This window comes from Macrotis lagotis, chromosome 4, assembly GCF_037893015.1.
Source record: "Macrotis lagotis isolate mMagLag1 chromosome 4, bilby.v1.9.chrom.fasta, whole genome shotgun sequence".
Taxonomy (NCBI): Eukaryota; Metazoa; Chordata; class Mammalia; order Peramelemorphia; family Peramelidae; genus Macrotis; species Macrotis lagotis.
The window spans coordinates 21120558-21139841 of NC_133661.1; the positions used below are offsets into that span (position 1 = coordinate 21120558).

Consider the following 19284-nt stretch of genomic DNA (forward strand, 5'->3'; position numbering starts at 1 on the left):
ACTTAACACACCTGTTTAGTAAGGCTATGGTGTTGCCCCTGTTCTCTAGGGGACGAGGCTCTTTTACATCAGTCAGGAAGACAGGTAAGAGACAAAAAAGAGAAACTGGGATTCAACAATGGACAAATGTGGTCTTGTGTCCCCAAAGCATTTATTGTCTTGATTTATAACTTAGCCTTGGATGACCAAATATATCTCAAAAGAGAGAAAAACGATATAACAATTTCCTTGTGCCAAATGGTTTCAGATACATTCTGGTAGTTCCAAAGGAACCTTTACTGAACCTTTTTTTTTTTTAAAGACTAACAACTCAACTAGGGCATCATGGAACTTAGCATTTCCAAACATTATTTTGGAAAGAAGAGAGAAAAAAGGGCAATTTTCATTGAAGTCATTTGAATGGACGTACTATCTCTTTTCCCTCCTTGAAGGACCACTTGTTGGGTATATTATAGAATGATTCCTTTTGGATAAAAGTGGGACTAAATGATCTGAGATCTTTTCCAACTCCCAAATTTTGTGATTCCATGTGGAAAAGGGTTTATATTTGTTCCTCTTACTTTTAACAGACAGAACCAGTAACAAGGGGGGGAAATTAGCAAAGGGTATATTTAGGGTTGGTATCAGAAAACCTTTTAGACAGTCAACTTGAAGTTATTTAAATAAAATTTCTTATCTAAAGACAGTTAGGGCTATCCAGAAGTTTTCTCTGGAAATCTTTTAAGTAAAAACTGAATGGTCCTTTGTTGGGTATGCTGACATGGGGATTCCTTTTGGGCATGGTTGGGATTAGAAGGTTGTTGAGTTCAGATCTAACTCTCAATTTCTGTGATTCATTGGAATAGGGATTATTAGATTTGTTCCTCCTAGCCCTCGAGGAACAATGGCATTAATTTAATCTGGATGATAGGAACACTGCCCCCCCCCCACCCCACACACACACTAACAGTCAGAGTTACCCAAGAAAGAAATGGATTGCCTCTGAAGAGTTTTCAGCAGAGATTGAATAACCATTGGTCAAATACATTGTCCTGGGAATTCCTCTTGCATATGGGTCAGATTAGGTCTCCACTGAAGTCCCTTCTGCCTCTTCAATCCTGGTATTCTTTCCCTATTATCATCAAGGGATCTCCTTAGAGCCCTTTTCTCTAGGACTAATTTGAGCTGAGTTTTCAACCATCTCTCACTACGTCTTCCTTATGACACAGAGGTTTTCCTGAGTTGTCCCAAGTTCTGCCAGTACATCTGGGTCTATTCATACTGACTTTACCCATCTGGCAATCTTAATAATATACTATTAGAGAATATGTAAACTAAAACAGTGGCTACACTGAAGTGGCATCTTGACAAACTTACACTACACTAGGATTTGAACTAATATGTCGGGATACTTTTCTTTGTTCTGGACCCGTGGTCAGTTCAGGGGACTCCCGGTACTAAAATTCTTTCTACCAATACTTATCAGCAAACCCCTTTGTAATCTTCCTCCTCCTCCTCCTCCTCATTATCAACATCATCATCATCATCATCATCAATTAAATATGTTGCAGAAAAAGGTTGTCAGAGCACAAGTAATGACAGAAGTTTTACCAAACACTCAAGTTGGAAAATGATTAAGAACCTTTTCCTATTCAGGAAACAGTTTTTGTTCTTTTGGTTTTCGTAAGGCAGTGGGATTAAGTGACTTGCCCAAGGTCACACAGCAAGATAATTAAGAAGTGTCTGAGGTCAAATTTGAATTCAGGTCCTCCTGACTCCAGGGCCAGTGCTCTATCCATTGTGCCACCTAGCTGCCCCCAGGGAAGGTGTTCTAACAAGGATAGTTTCTCAAAGCATAGTCACATCTTTGATGAGATCCCAGGAGAATTATGGAATTCTGACCCTTCTCTTGATGAAGTGTGAAATCCTAGCACTGGGTGGGAAATCCATTCAATGGTTTATTTCAGGGAAGTGATCAATTTGGTTATTAGAAATGGAACCAAAGAACACAGCATAGGTATGAAGCCAAAGATCTTTTATGAACCTTGGGAAAAAACCTGACTATATATGTAATATATATGTATATAGTTACATATATAATAGCTGTTGTTTCTATAGTGCCTGAAGGGTTATAAAGCTCTCTACCTACATTATTTCATTTGATTCTCACCATGGTCTTCTGAGGTAAGTGCTACAGGTCTTCATTTTATTATACCCATTATACACAATAAGGAAAATCAGCCTCAGAGAAATTAAAGTCGCTTGTTTGGGGTCACACAGCTGGGGGTAAGGTGGGATTTGAACCTGACTCCTGCCTAGTGAATATTATAGAATCATCTCTAAGATCAGCATCACAAATGCTGAGAGATTCAAATACAGCAGAAGGTTAGAAGGTTCTATAGTCATATAGTTCTATAGTTATAAAAACAGATTCATATTTTTTCATTTGTAGATTTTTAAATGGACTTTTACAAAAGTGATGCAGGCTTTTATCCTTCATTCTTCCCTTTACTGACTTGTCTGTTGAAGTAAGGCATTTCTAGTTCTTGTTCATCTGTAATATCAGAATAATATCAGTAACAACCTTCTAGGGTTGTTGATGAGATAATAACTATTTAATACTGTATTTGAACACTTTTGGTGCTCTATTTTTATTGTTCAGTCACTTTTCAGTCATGTCTGAATCTTCATGACCTCATTTAGGGTTTTCTTGGCAAAGAAACCTAAGTGACTTGCCATTTCCTTCTCCAGCTCATTTTATAGATGAGGAAACTGAGGCAAACAGGGTGAAATGACTTGTTCAAGGTCACATGGCTATTAGGTATCTGAGGCCAGATTTGGACCCATGAAGGATGAGTCTTCCTGACTCTAGGTCCAGTGGTCCATGCGCTATGGCACGTTCCTAGGAGTCAAAGTGCTGTAAAATGTTTGCTATGATGATTATTTTGCTAGGTATCTCTACCAAGACAACTACGCCATAAAAAGAAAATAATATTTCAAAAGAAAATTTCATATTGGAGACAGGCCATAAGAGCTACAAAACTGATCAGACCCCTTATCCCAGTGATCCTACCACAAAGTATCTAGCATAAAGATATTGTATTTTTTAAAAAGACATTTCTGTATTAAAAAATTACTGTCACAGGGATTCTTGTTCAGTTATAAATTGCCCTTTTAAGCCCCTCAAATTCCTTCCAACCATGCAATTCTATGATCCACAGAGGATTTATTTGTAATACTGACAAATTGGAATCATCCTTGGTGTTCCATAACCAGCAAATGGCTGAATGAATTGCAATCTTTCAACGTAATAGGATACTATTGCTCTATAAGAAATGACAAATAAGAAAAGCATGATGAAATAGAAAATCATTTCTATAAAAGGATGGAGGGAGAAAAATGAGAAAAGCAACATAAAAACCCACTTTGTCTATGTCAAATAAATAATGAAATCTGCTAAATGCAGAGGAAAGCTATTAGAAGGGGGACCTAGAACTAAGAAGATGTAATTATCATCATTTTGTTGAATTTTATAGAAATGTGTCTTATTACATAAAACTGGAATTTTAAATAATATAAAAATTTTAAATAAATATTTATCTGTTAGCTCTTAATATTTTAATGATACTATATAATTAGTGAGGCATATCATATTATTATTTGATAATATATTATCTATATATACATTTTTTCTATTTGTAAACTTTTATATAGTTTGGTGTTTATGCTTTCCTTTGTGATTTTATTCCTTATTTAATTTGTCATTTTAAAAATTGATTGCTATTATTTATGATAAAATTATTTAATTAAAAAAGTCATATAGCAGAATTATATTGCTTCAGTCTCCTTGGAGAAGAAAGATTAACCTGGAGGACATTTGATGTGCCGCTCACAGGAAACAGGAAAGGACATGTGCCCCATAGATGTTTTACATGCTTAGTGATGAGCAATGCTTGCCATAGGGCTGCATTACCTAGAGAATGGTGGGTCATACCTTAGTTGGGGCATCGATGGCAGCTCCTTGATTCACAAGAACCTCAGCCACATTCACTCGGTCCTCTTGAGCAGCCAGATGGAGCGGGGTCAGACCACTCTGTAAAGCACACAAAACCAGTCACCTTTTAGTATGTGAAAAATTAATGGAGTTGATCAGATAGTAAGACACAGATTTAATAAAAAGGACACAGAAGAAAACATAACTTATAAAATCAATCTACATACATTTATTAAGTGACTACTGTATGCGAAGTGCTGAGAATGTCCCCAAGGAACTTATACCTTTTGAATCGCCAAAATTTCATTTTTCCAATAATTCAAAAAATCATTTTCCTTACACTAAAATCCTCCTCTGATGCCCTGTTACATCCCGGTTTCTCAAACTAAAGTTAGCAGGATCCAAGCTGGTCCTAGGGCATGGGCCATGGTATCTATCACTCAAGGGCCAGTCTATGTTTAAAGAGGCTCATCAATAGGCTTGTCCACAAGGCAGTGATTACTTTTGGATGCAACAATTCCTTGGGGTCTGTTTGTAAGATCTAGAGGATCTGGGATCTGTATCAGTTAATAGTCAATCAATAAGAATTTCTAAAGCATCTATTATATGCCACAAGGCATTGGACTAAGCATGTAAAACATACCCACACTGAAAAAAATGAAAAATCTTAGGGGTCTTGACATTGACAGAGCATCAGCAACAGCAACAATGCACATTTATTAATTTGTTTTATGGGAAATTGGGTTCTGGCTAACAAGATCAAAAAATGAGATTCACAGAAGAAATCTCGCGTGGCATCTAGTTGATAGAGATGTAGACTTTATATATATATATATATATATATAAAATCTGGTTAGCATCACCTCTGTGGCTTTCAAAGTGAACTCAGTTAAATTTACATAGTGGACACTGAGGTTCCATAGCCCTGCTTCTGGATGAAGCCCTGCACAATGGGGTTGGGGGGCATCTTCATGGCATTCTGGGTGATGCACTCCCACCCTCTGAGGGTGGAGGATTGATTGACATCATTTACAGACTGGAGGGGAAAAAGGGTCTGGGGAAGATCACCCCAAATTAGAGGGTAAATTTCCAAGTATATTTCCCTGGGGAGAAAATTGCATTTTTATTCATTATTTATTTATTTGTTTGTTTGTTTGTTTATTTATTTTTAGGTTTTTTGCAAGGCAAACAGGGTTAAGTGGCTTGCCCAAGGCCACATGGCTAGGTAATTATTAAGTGTCTGAGACCGGATTTGAACCTAGGTACTCCTGACTCCAGGGCCGGTGCTTTATCCACTACGCCACCTAGCCGCCCCCAAAATTGTATTTTTAGCACAAAATTGATTATAGTGCTGCTGTGTGTTGCTGCCATGAGTTGGAGACACACTCTTTTTTTGGTGGTTGGAGTAGAGGTTTAGAGTATTTTTTCAATTTACATTTTTTAGGGTAGTTTTTTTTTTTAGTTTTTTTTCCCAAGGCAAATGGGGTTAAGTGGCTTGCCCAAGGTCACAGGGCTAGGTCATTATTAAGTGTCTGAGATGGGATTTGAACCCAGGTACTCCTGACTCCAGGGCCGGTGCTTTATCCACTGCACCAGCTAGCTACCCCCTAGGGTAGTTCTTAATGGAAGTTTTCCCTGAAGTCTATGGAAGTTTTCCCTTGGCTCAGAATCATTCTTTGGCTTTCCTAGAGCAAAAGAACTGAACTCTGGATAGACAATAAGGGCGTAATCTAATAATGGGAGTGGGAGGTAGGGATAGGGGAGCTACCACAGAAACAGGCACCAGTGAACTGGGAGGAGAAAGAGGGTCAGACTTATGGATAAATCAATCAACACATTTTTATTAAGCTTCTACCATGGGCCAGGCACTGTGTGAAACTCAAGTACAAAGAAACAATCCCTACTCCTAAAGGACACATTTTTGAATGGCAGAAAATGTATGTGTGAGGAAGGAAGAATGAGCTTTTATTAAGTATCAGGGTCTTTGATTACAAAGGATAATAGTCATCATGAATCATCTTTAGAAAGTACCAACCTTTTGCCAGCATGGTGGCAAGCACTTCACAAACAATCTCATTAGAGGCAGATAGAGAGTAAAGACTTAGCCAGGATCCCACACCTAGAGTCTAAGGCTGGATTTGAACTCAAGTCTTCCTGCCTTCAGACCCACTCTACCACCTAATTGCCCCTGCTATGAGCTCTGTACTTTGTTAGCCTCTGGTGATACGAGGACAAAGAAGCAATCCCTGCTCTCAGGAAGCTTATAGACCGCTAGGGGCAAGATACCGAGGCAGTGGGGTGGGGTGGAAGTAGGGATGGCTTTGGAGCTAAAGATGCTGGGTTCAAAGCCTGCCTCTGACATTGACTTTGTGTGTGACCACAGGTTGGTCACTTTGTCTCTCCAGACCTTCTGAGGGGGTGGGGCCCTGCTTTACAAATAATTCTACAGTTCTAACAACTGTGCTCCATGTGACCATATCAGTCTGGAATCCAGCTTTTCCTTCTGATGTGCTAAAAGATCTGAGCATTTCAAACTTTCCTGGTCTATGGGGAGAAGAAGCAAGTGTGTCCTTCCCTTGGAAGAATAAGCCCCTGATTAACGGAACTTCAACTCATTGGGTATCAAGGTGAATGGAATCCCACCTGGAGAACACTGAAAGTCAGCAATAATCAAATTACTAAAAGGGCTGATGGGAGAAAGCTTATTTCAAGTCAATTCAGAAGCTGCTGAGAGAAATGACTTGTTTGGACTTCTTTTAACCCCAAACTAGATGAACCAAGGGATCGTTATCCTCTAGGATAGAGGCAACAGTGAGACATGGAAGGGACACTGGATCCATGCAATGATCTGCCTATTATCATCTGCCAGATCAAAATTCTCTTGCTCTGTCCACCACAACCCATATATCGAATCTATTAGAATATAAGCTCCTTGAGGTCATGGAGTTTCATTTTTGTGTTTGTTGGTATGCAGAGGGCACTTAATAAATGCTTGCTGATTGATTGAGTGACGCAATTCTGAAAATTCTAGGCTGTAAACCATCTAACCCTCTGCTAACAACCTCAAGCTAATACACAGCCTTCCAATATACAATCTTCTAATACCCATGTTGGGCAAAATTCCTTTTCTAAAGAGATGAAAGATTCAAATTGCAGGATGTTGATATTTCTGGGAGAGTATCGGATGGTTTACCTTTAAGGTTCTTCCCTCTCTACCCCCACCCCTTTTTTTGACCTAATCTGACCTAATTTTGATCTAATCATTGGGGTAGAAAACTCCAGAGCAGGAATTCAATTTCTCAATGCAGACTTCCACTGATCTACAACCCATAGTCTTCATCTTTTCTGGGGTTCCAGTAAATGATTGGATTACATAGAGGTTGTGTGTCTATCAATAGCAGCACTGAAGACAGGTCTTCTTGACTCTGATGTCAGTTCTCTTCCCACTGTTTTTCTCACTGTTTTTGTTAGAAATAAGTAAAATTTCCTACAATGATTGAGACAGACTTGTGATCATTCTTGAAACAGTAGGGGATTTTCTCCATGTCTGCCAGAAGTATGGAAGCAACATGAAATGCCTGCTGGGCTGTGTGTGTTTGTGTGTGTGTGTGTGTGTGCATGTGTGTGCATGTGTGTGTCTGTGTATGTCTGTGTGCTTACGCTGAAAGCAGCTGATAGCAATCACTTTAGAGAAAAGGGCAAAAAGCCAAAAAAAAAATAAGTCACCCTGGCTCTTGGGCATCATCAGACTGGCACATTTCCCTTTTTGATTAACCTTCAAAGCATTTTGTGGACATAATCTCGGAGAAGAATTGATGAAGTTGAGGAGAGGAGAGCCTCTGGGACCTATCCCCAGGCCCAGAGCAGAGCCAGAGTCTGTATCTGAACCGGAAAGACCTTAGGTGTCAGTCTATCTCTAGGAACCAAACGAATTCTGTAACAAGGTCTTAGAGGAGGCTCAGCAGTGACTGCATGGGAAGCTTAGATATGCCAAGGTCTTAATAGCGTCTCATCATCATGGCTACATAAAAACGATAAGCCATGCATTCCCCTTTACATTTAAGAGAAAGACTAAAAATAATAAAAACTTAGGTAGTCTACTGGATACTGGCCTAGAGCAGAAGGCCTCAGATACTTAATAGCTATATGACTCTGGGCAAGTCATTTAACCTCAACCTGCCTCAGTTTCCTCATCAATAAAATGAGGATAATACTAGAACCTGCCTCCTAAGATTGTTGTGAGGATAAATTGGGAAAATATTTGTAAAGTGTTCTGCCAACCTTAAAGCAAAATGTAAATTTTAGCCATTATTATCATTATTATAGAAGAAATAAAATCCCATACATTAAGGCAAGTGAGGCAAGAATTCAAAGCATCTTAATCATAAAGATCCTTCATAATATAAAAGGTGAACTTGTACAGTTTGTTCTGGAGCCTTTTCTATATCTTCTGGTGAATTGAGTTTGCTTAATTATAGCAAATGAGTGAACAGACAAAAAATAAATGCCTAGGGAATTTTGGTTAGGACAGGGTGTGTATGTGGAAATTCTTTCCAGATCCATTTAAAATCCTAAATTTAGAAAAAATACTCCTTTGCTATTTCCATGGGTCATTGGTCACACATCTCTAGGGTGCATAACACTGGGATGGATTTTTTTTTGGTGGGGTATATGCTATAGAAATGAAAAAATGGGGGAAGTTTGATGGGAGCACTTAGCCATATTTTCTGCCTTCCCAGGGCTTGCAGTCTAAGGGTGGAATAAGGGGGACCTAATATTAGCTAAGTTATAGCTCCCAATGGTTAGCACAGTGCTGGGTGCTTAATACATGATGACTGATTGATTGAAAATGGTTCCTGTGGCACCATCTTGAACATGGACATCCTTCAGCCAAGGCTGAATGACCACTTGTCATGTATGAATGACACATAGTGGATCCTTGTTCAGCTAGGACCAGACTGGATCAGAGGTATCTAATACACCTCATGCCGCCAGCAACACTTCCAAGTGCAGTACAAATCATATTAAAAAGTAATTGGGGGGGCAGCTGGATAGAGCACCAGCCCTGGAGTCAGGAGGACCTGAGTTCAAATCCAGCCTCAGACACTTAATAATTACCTAGCTGTGTGGCCTTGGGCAAGCCACTTAATGCCATTGCCTTGCAAAATAGCAAAAACCAAAAAAAATTGGGAAATGTTTTGTAAAATATATAATAATTCAAAAAAATCACTGATAACACTACTTTTCAAAGTTAAGTCAATATACAACTCATAATACAGATTCATGACCTCCATTTCCACTTGAGTTTGAAACCACTGGCTCTTCAGGTCCCTCCCAACTTTGGAAATCTAGGATTTTGCTGTATTTAAGTGAAGAAAATATTTTCCACAAGCACAAGTAGCTCACTTTACACAGAGTTGATTTATGCATTCATTATAAGCCACTCTTATCTTTTGATAAAAAAAATAAATGACCTACGTTTGCCCAAGGTTTACTACTCCATTAAATTTTGTAGCTCTGCTTGCCTTTGGAAGATTTATAGTAAGATAATGGTGGCTTCAGGAATGAGCTCCCATGTCCCTCACTGGAGGGATCATTCCTATGATAAAGTCTTAGAAATGGAGTGGGTTTAGGTCATCATTTTATAGTTGAGGAAACTAAAGTCCAATTGATAACTTGGCATAGTAAGCAAGTGGTTGAACCAGAATTTGAACCCAGATCTTTTGAGTCAGAGTAGAATGCTCTTGTCTTGGATCCACTGGGATATTGAAGCAGTTTCTTGAATCTCATTTTTTTTTTTTTTACCATTTCTTTGAAACAACATTTTATTTTTATTCTACACAAATCTAAGGCAAATGATAATAAAATGCACAGATTATTGAGACATGAGTATTCTTATAAAATAATCCATGACTAAGACTGTAGTGAGCTAATCCAAATTCAACAAGTTTTGTGACTACTGCGCCAGAGAAGGTGCCTCACTTACCTTATTGCTAAGATTCACATTGGCATTTCTGGAGAGGAGCAAGGACACCATGTCCACAAGGCCCTCTTGGGCAGCCAGATGCACAGAGGCAATCCCTTGCCTGGTCACAGCATTGGCGTCTGCTCCATACTCAAGCAGGCTGGTGGCTATGTCCATCTGATTCTTTTTGGCTGCAATGTGCAGTGGTGTGTAACCGTTCTGTCAACACAAAACACCTCATTAGAACCCTTGTCAGTAAGGAACAAACTCATTGTCTGGTTGTCTTGCTAAAAATTCCAAGGTTGCCCTTCTCCATAATGTTTTAGGTTTTTTTTTTTTTTGTTTGTTTTTTTAGCAAGGCAAATGGGGTTAAGTGGCTTGCCCAAGGCCACAGAGCTAGGTAATTATTAAGTGTCTGAGACCGCATTTGAACCCAGGTACTCCTGACTCCAGGGCCAGTGCTTTATCCACTACACCACCTAGCCGCCCCCTCCATAATGTTTTTATCCACCATTAAAAAAAGGGACACTAATTTTATTGTACCCCATGTTGGTCATCACTCTTTGAAAATGGAATCAGAGAGCAGAGTTTTATACTAGATAGCTGAAGACTTCAGAAGGGTCCAAATCGTGTGCTTCTATTTTTTTCCTTAAATGGAATATTCTTATTCTTTTGGGTAATGCATAAGAGATACCCCCCCCCCCAATAAATACATTTACCCAGTTCACCAAAGCTAGGGAAGGAAGATGTATCCAGATTTTTGGATTCGGTTCCAAATCAAGGCTCGCAGGGGAGGGAGGAGGAGAAGAAATAACAGAACAGAAATAGAGGCCAGACCAGTGATTTCTTCAGTCTAGGGAACTTCTAAGTGAGGAAATTTAATCCATCAAGAAGAGTGGTTCCTTCTCTTCAACATGTTGTCTTAGAGACTGATCTGGATTACTGAGATAATTGGACCAGGATCACTGAAACAGTCTCAGTAATTATGATTGAGAACAGGGCTGAATCTAGACCCCCTGGAATCATCTCATTGGTTTAGAATGAACCCCTCTCTATGGAACCCACTGACTGGAAAGCAAGACTTTAGTGATGAAGGAAATAGTCCAATGGGCTCTAAATTTTCTCAATATGAATTAGTCTTAGCAATGGCAAATATTTTGAATCACTGGTCTGCCCCTGCCTGATGGGACAGGGTGTGTCTGGCTCTGTCCCACTGCCCAGACAAATGCTTTTTCTGTAATGGGTTAGGGGTGGAGACCCAAGAGTTATTTGAAATCACCTCACTCTTTATGGAACTCAAGCTTCCCAACTCCCATGAAACCTATCCCTCTTGGCATGCCCTGTCAAAGGAGAAACAGGAGCTTTCTATTTTATTTTTAGGGCTGACCTATTCTCAGTTTGGGACTTCAGCTGGCTGAGGAATCATGGTAACAGGGCTGCAGAAGCCTGTGTTCTGATGGCCAAATGGAGAAGAACCTGCTGTGGGACAGCGGTGCCTCATCCTTCTAAGGGTAGCTATGTGGGCTTAAGAAACAGAGATCAAATTCTGCAGCTATCAGATCACACTCAGGCGTAGAGGCAGAGATTCAGATCTCCTACCATCAGACGATTGCTTTTGCTCACAAGGGTCCTTCAAGTTGGTCATCATTTGGGCCCTCACTATGCTGCTTGATAGTGCAGTAGGGTGGGAGAATAAATATCTGTGTTTCTATATGATTCATCAAAATGGATGGGTACTGGAAAGAGGGCAGGATTTGTAACCTGGCTTCAAATCCTGCCTTAAACACTCATTAGCTATGTAATCCTGACAGTCATTTCATGTTTTTGGACTCTGCTTTCCTCCTGTAGACTTCAAACTCACTTCTTTTCATCTGAAATGGGGCACTAAGGATCAAATAAAATAATATATACATAAGACCTTGCAAATTTTAAAGTGCTATATATAAATGATGATTATTATTCTATAATTATTGAATAGGCAAGGGACAGGGTAAGTTACAGAGGTGAAATGCAAATAGAAAAGGAAGGGAAAAAAGTAAGCGTTTATTAACTGCCTACTGTGTATCAGGTACTCTTGCTAAGTACTTTAGAAATACTATCTCTTTGGATTCTCATAATAAATCTGGAAGGTGGGTCCCCATTTACAATTGAAGAAACTGAGGCAGATAAAGTGACTTGCCCAGTATCACACAGCAAGAATCTGAGTCTAGATTTGAACTCAGATCTTTTGGACTACTAGATCAGAATCTCTCCTGCTACCTCCAACAATTTGTGGCCCAATGGAAGGACAGTTAGACTTAGAAGCAGATGAGCCAAAGTTTGCATCTTGGCTTTTACCTTTTCTGACTGTGTGACCATGGGTAGGTCATCCAGTGTCTCTGAGTTGCAGATATAAAATTCATGGACAAAACTGAGATGGCAATGTGCACATGACCTATTCCACTGGTTTGTTTTGAGTGAAGTGAAGACCTAGGAGTGCTATTTAAAGATGAGTTATTACTATAATTACAACATAAGTGGAGGTTGGAAATATTTATGGAAGTACTCAAATGTACCTGGGACTTGAGTCCTGGGAAGAAAATCAAGAAAGAAAGAAAACAACCTGGCTTGTCTCCATGCAGCCCTTCTTAATTACATTGCTTCCCTCTGTTAATTTTCTCCTATTTAACCTGTATGTAGCGTGCTTTGTATATATTTGTTTGAATGTTGTCTCCTCCATTAGATTATAAACTCTTCTTTTGCCTTGTCTTTTGCCTCTTTTTGGGTTCCCCAGCTCTTAGCAAAGTGGCTGGGGCATAGTAGGAGTTTAATACATGTTGATGTATTTAATACATATATGATGACTATAATTTTGCAATACTTTTCTAACAATTTGAAAATAATTCTCTTTTACCCATCTTATAGGGATCAATTTGCTCAAATTAAAATAACTGTGGTTCAGAAGCAAATCACTCTCATTTAGCCTTCTCCTCCTTAATCTGGGAGAAGTACACAGTTTTTACTGGTTGCTTGTCATATCTAGATGGCAAGATTAGGGAAACATAACAATCAAGATTGATAGTAACAACTTACATTTGTATTTTTGGCTTTTTTCTCTTTTTTTTTCTGCAAGGCAATGAGGTTAAGTGACTTGCTCAAGGTCACACAACTAGGTAATTATTGAGTCACATTTAAACTCAGGCCTTCCTGACTCCAGGGTCAGTCCTCTATCCACTTCTCCACCTAGCTGCCCCACTATTTTTGCCTTTTCAAAGAACAATGACAAGGACAAGAGTGATCACTTTGGGGAAGGATATCATCAAAAATGTTTGACCAATGGGAGGCTAGGTAGCACAGTGGATAAAGAACGGGCCCTAGAGTCAGGAGGACCTGAGTTCAAATCTGGCCTCAGACACTTAGTAATTACCTAGCTGTATGGCCTTGGGCAAGCCACTTAACCCCATTGCCTTGCAAAAAACAAAAAAAAAGTTTGACCAAAAAAAAAAGTCCAACAAAAATTTTGACATATGAAAAGATTGAGGGTCCAGGTACATCAAGGAACTTATCCAAGGTCACAAAGCTAAACATTATTCCTAAGCTATTTCTTTTCTACCAAGTAACCCAAATGATGATTTGGGCAAAATAACAAATGATCTGGGGTGGCTTGTGGTGCAGTGAATAGAGCACCAGCCTTGGAGTCAGGAGTACCTGGGTTCAAATCCAACCTCAGACACTTAATAATTACCTAGCTGTGTGGCCTTGGGCAAGCCACTTAACCCCATTGCCTTGAAAAATCTAAAAAAGAAAATAAGAAATGATCATTTTTTTCCTTTTCTTACTGCATGACATCATGCTTCTGGTAAAATAAGTGTGAGGAAGAAAGAAGCTGACCCTTCTAACCAATAAGTAGGAGCTAAGAATTATTAAATGAAGTAAAAAGAATAATGTAGCATTCTGAATTCTATAACTCCAAGGAAGGGAGACAGAATCAATGTCATTATTCCTTTGGAAACAAGAGAGGGACCCAAGACTAGGCCATCATTACTTTTCTTTCATTGTTACTTGACTTTAACTCTTTAGAGGGTCGAAGGACAGAAAGAGAAAGGCTGGCCATTCATGGTTACAGAAGCCACCAAATTTCTTCAAACAATGGGTGGGGCACTGGAGATGTTTTTATGAGGAGGAACCAAGGATGGGAAGGTGCATTCCTTTGCCGCAATAAAAACTCGGATTCCATGGAGTTTATTGAATGCACTTAAAATGAGAATGACTTCACCAGAATTTGCAGTTGGGGTAAATTTGCAAGGTTGTTTCTTTGGCTGTGCTCTTATGAAAGTACTTTAACTGAGTCACATTTGAAGAAGTTTCAGGAAGGAAGACAGCCATGAAGGTGCTTAATTGATGGGTGGAGGAGGTGGATTGGTCTTTTATTTTTATTATGACAATTGCCTCCTTGCTATTTTTCTCTTCCAAACCTTCCTGGCATTATGGGCTCCAAGAATATCACTCTCAGTAGAAAAAGGAATGACTGATGTATAATGGGTGCCATGTTATTGGAAACTCAGTGGAACATTAGAATCCATGGAAATAAAAAGGACAGATGACTTACATGATAACATTTTTCTTCTACGTTGCAAAAGTATCCATTTTATCTTACGGCTACAAATTATGGAAAAGCCCAACTTTGGCAAAATTTTGTATATAATTTAAAGAAATGAAGTTATTTTAAGTGGCCACAGAGAGCCTGTGAACTTGGACAATGGGCACTTTGTTCTTCTGAACTCGGGCTTTTGTATCATTTGTAGCAAATTGTAGAAGAAGTTTGGACTTGACTGAGCAGCCAAGTTGGCCTGAGTCCTAAGCTTTGACTTCTCCAAAGGCAGAACAGTCAGAGCAAGACAGGAAGCAGGATGCGGACCAATGAGTCCTATGCTTAGAGTCAGGGGACCCACATCATTGCCAAAGCTTGACTATCTCCTAGTTAAGGAACCCTGGACCTGATACTATCTGAGGAATTCACATGGGTGATTTCCTTGGCATAAGGACCTCCCAATGAGGAAAACCTCCCTTATCTGATATAGACCACCAACTGTTGAACAGTTTTTAGTGTCAGAGAGCTGCCCGGGTGAGGACTTGCCTAAGGGTACAGAGTTAATATGGTCAGAGGTGGAACTTGAACCTTGATTTTCTGGATTCTGAGGCTAAGAATTCTGTCTCCCCTAACCTGGGTTGGGGGAGGGCTGTAATAATACTCATTACAGTGATGTGGCTAAAGATCTCATGACCAAGGCAAGCAAGGGAAAGAACAAGGGCTTGACTCAGATTTTAGGATTAGAGATTTTAAGCTCTCAATGACCTTGGACCTTCCCTGGTCTAATCTTTGGTTCTTCTCTGGCCCACCTGACCATTCCTTCCCTGTTTCCTTGATTGAATCTTCATATCCATCTTGCCTTCTAACTGTGAGTGGGTCCCAAAGTTGTAGGACCTCTGCTTTCTCTCCTTCTCTTTCTAGACTGTTCCACTTAGGGATCTCAACAACTGCCACCCTATCAACGATCTCTCTCCAGTGATGCTAAGAACTACTCACCTTAGCTCTAGCTTCTCTCCGATTTGTATTCTCTGACCTCCAACTGCTCATCCCAAAGACTTCTTAATTAAACTCAACATTTCCAAAACTGAAATCATTATCTTTCTCCCCAGTCCTCCTCTCTTCCTGATTCTGACTGTCAGGGGGACTACCATCCTCCCAGGTGCCCGGTATACAAATTAGGCATCATCCTCGATTCCTGACTTCTCATCACTCCATATCTGATCAACTGTCACTCCTATAATTTCTATCTTTGTAACATCTCTAATTAGCAGTTAGCATTGGACTTGAAATCAGTAAGACTCATCTTCATGAATTCAACACTGGTGTGTGACCCTAGGTAAGTCACTTAGCACTCTTTACCTCAGTTTCCTTATCTGTAAAAATGAGATGGAGAAAAAAATGCTGAAGCACTCCAGTGTCTTTGCCAAGAAAAACCTCAAATGGGGGCACAGAGTTGAATATGACTGAAACTACCAAACAGCAACAAACATCTATATCTGCCCCCTTTTCTCCTCTGAGATCAATACCCCGGTATAGGGCCTTATTACCCTACACCAGGACTAATGCAATCACTTACTTATTGATGTCCCTGTCTCAAGTCTCTCTGGTCTATCCTCCACTCAGATGTCGAACTGATCTCCCCAAGATGTAGGTTGGACTGTACCACTCCACTAGTCAGTACATTGTGATGGTTTGCTGTTCTTTATAGAATGAAATAGAAAAGCTCTGACTTTTAAACCCTCTTTAACACAGCCCCTTCCAACCTTTCCAGGCTTACTTTGCCTTCCTCCTCTCCAGATACTTTTATGCTCCAGTGACACTGGCCTCCTTGCACTTCCCTGAAGGATGCACTCCATCTCCTGACTGCAGGCATCTTCTCTGGCTGACTCCCTACCTGGAACACCCTCCCTCCTCATCTCTGCTTCCTGCTTCCCCAGTTTCAAGTCCTTGCTTCTGCAAGAAACCTCTCCCAACCCCCCTTAATCTTACTGCCTTCCCTGAGACTGCTTTCAACTGACCTCATCTATATCTTGGTAGAAAATAGATGTTTGAACACGGTGCCTCCCATTAGACTGTGAGCTCCTGGCAGGCAGGGAGCCTTGCTTTTTTTTTTTTTTTTTGCAAGGCAAATGTGGTTAAGTGGTTTGCCCAAGGCCACACAGCTAGGTAATTATTAAGTGTCTGAGGTCGGATTTGAACCCAGGTACTCCTGACTCCAAGGCAGGTGCTTTATCCACCGTGCCACCTAGCTGCCCCTGAGCCTTGCTTTTTTAAAAAGTTTTTGTATCTCCAAAGCATAGCATGGTATCTAATAAACAGTAGGTGCTCAATAAATACTAATTGATTCTCTGACTGACTGGGAAGTGATTTATCCAAGGTCACTCAGGAGGCAGGGCAGACATGGATGGCTAGACCACTCTGTTTTCTATTTTAATTCCAACCCGGGGACCTCTCAGCTGTGAGCCTAACTAGAAAAGATTCTTCATCTCTTTTTACCTGTTTTTTCATGTGTAAAATAAAAACTTTTATAGTCTTAAAGTGCTATAGAAATGTTAGCAGTTAGTAAACCGAATCTCAATGCAGTTGGCTTGGCACAGGGGTTAGAGGGTTGGTCTTGGAGCAAAAAGACCCTGAGTTCAAATTCTGTTTAGCTGTGTGACCTCTGCAAGTCACTTAACCTCAATCTAACTCAGTTTCCTCTAAATGGGCATAATAAGAACACCTTACTTAAATAGTTGTTTTGAGGTTCAAATGAGTTTTCATCTCTATCCATCCATCCATTTATCATTCTCTCTTTCATACATACATACATACATACATATATATATCTGTTTATACATATCTCTTTCTCTTTCCTCCTTGCTATATATACATTCTATCTACTTATCTATACTTTCTCTCTTTCTATACATCTCCTTCTCTTTCCTTCTCTATAAACATATCTCTCTATATCCATTCTATCTCTTTCTCTCTCCATATATATATCTCTCTCTATACATTCTATCTAGCTTTCTATATAATATCTCTCTCATTTAGACTTCTCTCTGTCTATCTACACATCTCTCTTTATATACATATCTATTTCCTTCTCTATATACACATCTCTCTATATCTATTCTATCTCTCTCTTTCTCTCTCTATATATATACATATTCTAACTTTCTATATATCTCTCTCATTTAGACTTCTCTATCTGTCTATCTACATATCTCTCTTTATATACATACCTATCTCTTTCTCTTTCCTTCTCTATATACATTCTATTTCTCTCTCTCTCTCTCTCTATATATATATATATATAATATATATAATAGACATATTCTATCTAACTTTCTATATTATCTCTCTCATTTCAACTTCTCTTTCTATCTCTGTCTTTCTATATATCTCTCTTTATATATATACACCTCTCTTTTTCTTTCTCTCTATCTCTTTTTTTAGGTTTTTGCTAGGCAATAGGGTTAAGTGGCTTGCCCAAGGCCACACAGCTAGGTCATTATTAAGTGTCTGAGACTGGATTTGAACCCAGGTACTCCTGACTCCAGGGCCGGTGCTTTATCCACTGCAACACCTAGCCAGCTGCCCCTCTATCTCTTTCAATATACACATCTCTATCTTTCTCTCATATATATATATATGTTCTCTTTATCTCTCTTGCTTGCTCTCACTGTATACGTCTTTCTCTTTTTCCCTTTCTATAGATACACATTTCTATCTCTTTTTCTATATATACATCACTCTTTTTCCTCTTTCTCTATTTCTCTATCTCTCTATCTCTCTCTCTCTCTATCTATCTATCTACCTCTCTCTATCTATCTATCTGTCTGTCTGTCTGTCTATCTATCTATCTATCTATCTATCTATCTCAGTTGGCAAAACTTGCAGGCAACCAATCAGATCCAAAGAGGGTGCACAGAATCTAGGAGAGTGCCTGACCCAAAGTGTAGCTACTTAACAAATATTTATTGCTCGCCTGGCCGAGCCCTCCAAGAGTTTACACTCCAACGGGGGGACGGTAATACACAAATTAGTTATTCTATTTTATCGTCACTACTTACTCTCCAAGTCTTTGGTGAGGAAAGTGAACTATGCCTTTAAAAGCACCAAAGATATGAGTTATTCACTTCCTTCTCAGTCTTAGAATTGGACCCAAATTCATCCCTGGTAAGAGTTAAGATGGTGCTCCAATGAGGCTGGGCTCCCTCAGCGGGATCCAAGAGCTCCCATTATATTTGGCCACTCTGGATGCAGCTGATGATGGCTCAATGATTCCAGATTCATCAGCAACAACCTCATTAAATGTAATGTGGTATTAAATTAGACTCATTTTAAATGGTCTGTGCTAATTCATTAGCTGTCCATGATGTCAGTAGTGCTGGGGAACCTGGGGAAGGATTTCCTTTCCTAGCCATCTGAGAAGCAATGCTAGAAAAAGCAGTCAAGGTTAAGGTTCCTTAACAAAAACAAGAGGTAGCAATGGTACAATGGAAAGTCATTAGATATGAGTTCAAATTTTGGCTTATTAAAGTGTGGTCTTAAATCTCCTTTTGTCTTGAAGAATCTTTGAACAATTTGATGTAATTTAGTCTAACCAGAAATGTCTTGCCTCATTCTCTATTTCCCAACAACCTACTTTTCTCACTTGGTGGAAAGGATGTGGGATTTGTGACTGGGATCTAGGATCAAATGCAGTCTTTGTCCTTAAAATATGGCCTGCTGGACCTCAATTTCTTCATCTTCAACATGAGAGGTCTAGACTGAAGGACTTCTAACTAT

At 39.5% G+C, this 19284-nt stretch overlaps 1 protein-coding gene across 17 annotated transcripts in view; it reads right to left on the minus strand.

Moving 5' to 3' along the window:
• ANK3 (ankyrin 3) overlaps nt 1–19284 on the minus strand; it is a 702796-nt gene that overhangs the window by 141804 nt on the left and 541708 nt on the right. For all 17 annotated transcript variants that reach the window (XM_074232298.1, XM_074232306.1, XM_074232303.1 and 14 more), the window contains 2 exons: nt 9960–10157; nt 3974–4072 (listed from right to left, as the gene is read on the minus strand). In XM_074232298.1, coding sequence (XP_074088399.1) covers nt 3974–4072; nt 9960–10157 — 297 coding nt within the window. The remainder of the gene's footprint in view (nt 1–3973; nt 4073–9959; nt 10158–19284) is intronic.